Here is a 7597-nt window from a genome sequence, read left to right as displayed (position 1 = left end):
TTTATTTTAGAAGATCCAAATCTGGTGGTCCTCCAATAAGTTTCTAGGTATTTAATTGAAACAATTTTTAAACAAAAAAAATACACTTCTTGTAACAAATTAATATTTTTTTTTCTCAAATCATCATTACTTGTTACTGGATTACTGTAGCGAAATATTATAAAGCCTGTAATCATTTAGATATTTTAAGAATTTCACCTGAAACTTCAGGAAAATTGGTTAAAAACTTTAAAAAAAATTATACATATTCCTGCATTGCAGACAGCCTTACCTCAAGTTTTATGTCATTTACCTTAACATGATTTCTTTGGATAATTTTTATTATTTTATCACAGTAAAGATTTCTTGCCTATCAAATTTTTTCTAACACTGTTTTTCATATTGGCAGTGTTGTTTTCAGGCCATTTGTACTATAAATTAAAATAAAATGATTTTAAGAATGTAAATAAATTTTTAAAAAATGCATTAAATGTAAAATAAATACTGTACAATTCTTTCTTATTTTGATTTTGTCAGGTTAGCAACAAATTAATAACAAACAATTTTCAACAACTTACTATCCTTTATTTTATCCTTATCCTTTATTATACTATCCTTTATTTAATACCGACTTCAGAAAGTTGAAGTTCAAAGAACTATACAGTATCACCAATATTTTTAGTACTGATTTTATTTTACTTTTAAGTTTATTTTGCTTCTATTAACATTGTTTTGATTCCGATACACCTGGGAAAGGAATATAAAAGTACAACAAAGAGCCTTACCAGCTAAACAAAAAAGGAGAAGAAAGAAAACGAATGTAATACAACAAAATATGGTTAATTATATTTCGTTATTAGGGTTTTACTATGCTAGCAAAGCTTTAGGTAGTAGGATCCAACAAATTATTTAAAAGGATACTAGTAAAAAAAATTAATCTAAATCACAAAAAAATCATTCAATCTAACAATATTGGGGTTGTAGCTTTCCTTTCAAGGGCTGATTTTATACTACCACTTGAAGTTAGTTGGGTTTACCAATAAATAACACTAAAAAATTAAAAAATAAGATTCAGAATAAAGATTATATTTTTAAAAAAAGTATGGATTAAAAAAAGAAACAAGTATTAAAAATAATCATATTTAATGTTACAATTCAACAAATGATTATAATATTTAACATACCTATTCTAACAAAAAGAATGTGTGATTACGTCACATACTACAATCTGTTAATAAATAAAGTCTATAAAAAAATAACGACTGCCTGTATGTATTTTATATAGCACAAGTTCAATAGGCCTAGATATTTACTATAAACTGACTGATGAAAACTGTCTTACAACTTTTAACAAACTTACATACAGAAGATGAAACTCAGCAACAACGTATTCGTTGATAAGTAATCAACAAAGACGATTATTTCAATGATTGCAATGATTACCTGAAAATAACAAAAATCCTTATTACTATAAACAGAAATCTTAATATTTAGAATAATGGTCTACTCAAAGCTCTGAGAAGTTAGAAGGAATGTATAATTAATTAATTATAGTAATGGTAGATTAATGCACATGCATTTGCTTTTGCAATATTTTACAAGAGATGACTAATAGTGGTACATGTATCTAGCCAAACTATGTAAATTAACTAGGCAATCTACTTAAAAGCACTACTCTATATATAAACAAAAGTTGATTAATCTTTATATTGTAATCAGTACTAGTGATGGTAGTCCATCTTCTTGTCCCTTCACAGACTAGAGCTGTGAAGGACTTGTAGTAATCTGAATAAACTAAATCTAAAAATTTGATACTAAAAGAATCAAATATGAAAATATATGAAATAGCAAAAAATGTAAACTATTGTATTAAATTACAATTATAAATATTAATCGATTTAAATAAGATGAATTGGATTACAAAACATTAAAATAATACGTAAGACTGGATGTAGTGTTACAGTCACTGAAAACTATCTAAAGTAATACTGTTAGCTAAAGTTATACTACAGTGAATACTCAGTTCATTAGATGTTCAGTTTTGATGAAACAGGCCACTGCTGGAACATATACCATTGTGGATGAATATAGCAAAAATTAAAGTACAAGGGCTAATCAGAAATTAACTTCTGGTCCATGATATTGCATGAAGTAGTGGGGGTAGCAATTCTATCCTTGCACAGTTGAACAGCCCAGTTCAGTGCTGTTCTAGTAGTGTTATTGGAAATATCATTTGCTTGTTTGTGTCTGTAAAACTCTAATTCAAATGGCTGCTGTTAGAGAAAATCCTGCCGACTAGGAAGAGCTTGCTGTCATCCATTTCCTTCACACAAAAACTTGTCAGCTGTTGAAATTCAGCATGAACTTAGTGCAGTATATATATATATATATTTTTTTTTTTTTTTGGGAGAAAAACACTTTCACATTGTCATCACCCAGGTCAAAAAGGCCAGGCCCCCCTCACCCTTGCCGTTGGTGAGGGGGCTTGAGTGCTCTGTGATACAGAGTAGCTGGACCGAAGGTGCAACCATATCAGAGAGGTATCTGTTGAGAGCCAGACTAAGGAATGATTCCTGAAAGAGGGCAGCAACTCTTTCAGTAGTTGTTAGGGGCGTGAGTCAGGACGACTTAAACGGCCATATTAACATCACTCAGTCCTCTGAGTACTGCGCAGCTGAAAGAAATGGAAAACTACAGCTGCTTTTTTTCCAAGAAAATGTGGCTCTCTGCATTTTCATATAGCAATGATGGAGGCGCCTTCCTTGGTAAAATATTCCGGAGGTAAACTAGTCCCCCGTTCAGATCTCCGGGTGGGGACTACTAAGGAAGGGGTCACCAGAAAATTAAAAAATAACATTCTACGAGTCGGAGCGTGGAATGTTAGAAGCTTAAAAAAGGTTGGTAGGCTAGAAAATTTAAAAAGGGAAATGGATAGGATAAATGTGGATGTAGTAGTTATTAGTGAGGTTCGGTGGGAAGAGGAAGGGGACTTTTGGTCTGTTGATTTTAGAATAATTAACTCAGCTTCAAATAATGGACAGGCAGTTGTAGGTTTCATAATGAACAAGAAGATAGGGAAGAGAGTAGAGTATTTCAAAATGCATAGTGATAGAATCATTGTAATAAGGATAAAATCAAAACCTAAACCGACAACGATTGTTAACATTTATATGCCTACAAGCGCCCATCATGATGATGAGGTAGAGTGTGTATACGAAGAGATTGATGAAGCAATTAAACACGTTTTGCACGTAGTATAATTTAGTAATTGCCAACACCCAATTTAAAAATCATAATAGAAGAATATACACTTGAAAAAAGCCAGGCGATACTGCAAGGTATCAGATAGATTATATCATGGTTAAGCAAAGATTTAGAAATCAACTCTGCAAAACTTACCCTCGAGCAGACATTGATAGTGACCATAATTTGGTGATAATGAAATGTAGATTGGGGTTTAAAAACCTGAAGAAAAGATGTCAGATAAATCGGTGGAATTTAGAGAAGCTTGAGGAAGAGCAGGTAAAGAAGATTTTTGAGGAGGACGCAAGAGGTCTGAGTAAAAAAGATAAGGTAGAAAATGTAGAAGAAGAATGGGAGAATGTTAAAAAGGAAATTCTTAAATCAGCAGAAGCAAACTTAGGCGGAATAAAGAGAACTGGTAGAAAACCTTGGGTTTCAGACGATATATTGCAGCTGATGGATGAATGCAGAAAATATAAGAATGCTAGTAATGAAGACAGTAAAAGGAACTACCGACAATTAAGACATGCTATAAACAGAAAGTGCAAACTAGCGAAAGAAGAGTGGATTAAAGAAAAGTGTTCAGAAGTGGAATGAGAAATGAACATAGGTAAAATAGACGGAGCATACAGGAAAGTTAAGGAAAATTTTGGGGTACATAAATTAAAATCTAATAATGTGCTAAACAAAGATGGTACACCAATATAATAAAGTCGATAGATGGGTGGAATATATTGAAGAGTTATACGGAGGAAATGAATTAGAAAATGGTGTTATAGTGGAAGAAGAGGAGGATGAAATGGAAGAAACAATACTGAGATCTGAATTTAAGAGAGCATTAAAAGATTTAAATGGCAGAAAGGCTCCCGGAATAGACGGAATACCTCTAGAATTACTATGCAGTGCAGGTGAGGAAGCGATTGATAGATTATACAAACTGGTGTGTAATATTTATGAAAAAGGGGACGTTCCGTCATACTTAAAAAAAAGTGTTATAGTCATGATACCAAAGAAAGCAGGGGCAGATAAATGTGAAGAATACAGAACAATTAGTTTAACTAGTCATGCATCAAAAATCTTAACTATGATTCTATACAGAAAAATTGAGAGGAGAGTGGAAGTGTTAGGAGAAGACCAATTTGGTTTCAGGAAAAGTATAGGGACAAGGGAAGCAATTTTAGGCCTCAGATTAATAGTGGAAGGAAGATTAAAAAAAACAAACCAACATACTTGGCAGTTATGGATATAGAAAAGGCATTCGATAACGTAGACTGGAATAAAATGTTCAACATTTAAAAAAAATTAGGGTTCAAATACAGAGATAGAAGAACAATTGCTAACATTTACAGGAACCAAAACAGCAACTGTTGTTTTGGTTCCTGTAAAGAACATGAGAAACATAAGAAAGTAAAGAACATAAGAAAGAAGCCGTAATAAGAAAGGGAGTCTGACAAGGATGTTCCCTATCCCCGTTGCTTTTTAATCTTTACATGGAACTAGCAGTTAATGATGTTAAAGAACAATTTAGATTCGGAGTAACAGTACAAGGTGAAAAGATAAAGATGCTACGATTTACTGATGATATAGTAATTCTAGCTGAGAGTAAAAAGGATTTAGAAGAAACAATGAATGGCATAGATGAAGTCCTACGCAAGAACTATCGCATGAAAATAAACAAGAACTAAACAAAAGTAATGAAATGTAGTAGAAATAACAAAGATGGACCACTGAATGTGAAAATAGGAGGAGAAAAGATTATGGAGGTAGAAGAATTTTGTTATTTGGGAAGTAGAATTACTAAAGATGGACGAAGCAGGAGCGATATAAAATGCTGAATAGCACAAGCGAAACGAGCCTTCAGTCAGAAGTATAATTTGTTTACATCAAAAATTAATTTAAATGTCAGGAAAACTTTTTTGAAAGTATATGTTTGGAGTGTCGCTTTATATGGAAGTGAAGCTTGGACAATCGGAGTATCTGAGAAGAAAAGATTAGAAGCTTTTGAAATGTGGTGCTATAGATGAATGTTAAAAATCAAATGGGTGGATAAAGTGACAAATGAAGAGGTATTGCAGCAAATAGATGAAGAAAGAAGCATTTGGAAAAATATAGTTAAAAGAAGAGACAGACTTATAGGCCACATACTAAGGTATCCTGGAATAGTCACTTTAATATTGGAAGGACAGGTAGAAGGAAAAAATTGTGTAGGAAGGCCACGTTTGGAATATGTAAAACAAATTGTTAGGGATGTAGGATGTAGGGGGTATACTGAAATGAAACGACTAGCACTAGATAGGGAATCTTGGAGAGCTGCATCAAACCAGTCAAATGACTGAAGATAAAAAAAAGAAAGGTCAAAAAGTAACAAAAAGGACCCTTCTTGAATATTAAAATATTAATAAAATAAGGTTAAAAAATTAAATAAAAACTGATATAGTAGTAAAATTAAAACTAGTAAAAAAAAACATAACCATTAGGATAAAATATAACATGAATAATAAAATAAAATGTATGGCTGATTATCATTAAATCTTATTAATACTGATTCTTCTTCTTAGAAGTAACAATATCCGGTCTAGTACATTCTTATCATTTAAGAATTTATAATTTAGAATGCGCTAAATGTTCCTCAGTAATTTAAATTTGCAATATAAGGCCATATAACATATGCAGTCCACAAGGATGTGACGCACAATCAAGCAGCAATCGTATCGTACGCATAGTGGTGTGTTTTCGAAAACATCAGGTATCCATGAATAGCTCTGGTATGTCCTAATCACAATCAGTACAGAACCACTTACTCTAGGTGAATTTTTCTGCATATCGTGATGAATATCATGAGTGACGGTGCAGTAAGACAATGATGCCAAATGTTTTGGGAAGGTCAAACAGACATTCAAGACTGCTTCTCGACGCTGGCCCCGTGCTGTAAAACTTGTGTTTACTGCTATTAGTAGCAATAATTTGCTTTCTACAAGTACAGCATGCCTATGTTCACATCGTCAGGGCTGACAATGATCAGTGGCTGTCAGTCAATCTGCGCTGCTGTGGAGTTTGGGCTACACAGCTGCATTGTGGGTTGTAGTAGTGCCACTGTCAGCTAAGTAAGGACATTTCCTTTGTTAAATCATGTCCCCATATCATAGTATCATCATGAGGCCAAAAAATCTTTCTAGATCCTCTGGCAAGTTCTGGAAGCGATTCACTCCGATCTCGCTGGTGGTCTGACTTAGAAGCTTTTAGCTTTTGACTTCTCGAGTGGGTTGTGTGAGAACAGACGGCCTTGCTCGGGAAAGATATTGTGAACGCTCATCAGGTGTTGAGATAGGTGATAGTTTCATTCAGGGTGAACTCAGCTGGTAGCCGGTGACCCCCTCCAGCCGAGAAGGTCACAATTGACCTTCTCGGCTGGAGGGGATCCATCACCGTCAATACCCTGGTCCTCTGTGAAGGAGGTCTCCATGAGGGTAGTGGAGCATCCTTGTGCACCAGCAGATTGCAGTAAAAATCCTACCCAAACCTCTGTGTCAAGCTGTGCAGGAAAATTGGTAGTTGGATCCATTCAGAGAGCAAGGCTTTGGAGGGCACAACCAAGTCCGAAGGGTGTCTCCTCACGAAGATGAGGGTGGTGAAAGACAGTGATGTGGTGGTCGGCCCTAAGCCAGAGGTTTCTGGGATGAAGCCTTCTATTAGGAGGTCTGGCTCTGGGGCTGATGGATTGGAGAGGATTGAGGAGATGCGATCCGCATGGACTAAATTCTACTCAAAGAAGGAGTCTTGGATTTCGGTGGAGGCTCAACAGTTAGTAGACTCTTATCTGTCCAAGTGTAGTTTGATGGTTGCTGAGCTGGCTTTAAAGTGTGAAAGCCTCCAGGGCACCAACCAAGGGGGATACAGTTGTGTCAAGGCTCTTTGGCAAGGTTAACCAGCCGGTAATAGGCAAAGCTCTTGCTGAACTTCACAAAACTATTAAATGGGTAGAGGAGAAGGTTAAAAAGCATATCTCCTTTGCCGGATCTCCTTTCCCAGGTCACGAAAACAAGGGACAATGGCGTTGTCCCTTGTTTTCCAACCAAGGGACAACGCCATTGTCCCTTGGAGGTTGTAAATGAGCAGCAGGTGAAGTGGCTGCTGGAGGCCGACGTTCTTAAGAAGAACGAGCTGAAGGCTCAGTTGCTGGCTGAGTGGAGACCGCAAATATTGGTCTACGATTTACTCGAGGGCAAGCAATGCAGGTCGCACAACAGAGGCCGAGCCCGAGGGAAGATCATGAATAATATGACGTATGACGACGCCTAAATTGGAGGAAGCTTTCGAGGATGGTCGTCACCATATCGAACGCTTGTGCCTGGAACAGTTAAACTGCATCATTCCC

General features: G+C 35.5%; 1 protein-coding gene across 2 annotated transcripts in view; it reads right to left on the bottom strand.

Annotated features, from left to right (window-relative positions):
• Positions 1-1105: 1105 nt before the first annotated feature.
• The window catches only part of htt (huntingtin), a 310315-nt gene continuing 303823 nt past the window's right edge, over positions 1106-7597 (bottom strand). For both annotated transcript variants that reach the window (XM_075355687.1, XM_075355696.1), the window contains one exon: positions 1106-1422. In XM_075355687.1, coding sequence (XP_075211802.1) covers positions 1419-1422 — 4 coding nt within the window. In that variant the 3' untranslated portion in view covers positions 1106-1418. The remainder of the gene's footprint in view (positions 1423-7597) is intronic.

The sequence above is a fragment of the Lycorma delicatula genome, chromosome 1 (genome assembly GCF_047948215.1).
Source record: "Lycorma delicatula isolate Av1 chromosome 1, ASM4794821v1, whole genome shotgun sequence".
Taxonomy (NCBI): domain Eukaryota; kingdom Metazoa; phylum Arthropoda; class Insecta; order Hemiptera; family Fulgoridae; genus Lycorma; species Lycorma delicatula.
Note: the sequence above shows the minus strand (reverse complement) of the source record. Positions and strands in the feature narration are given on the sequence as shown.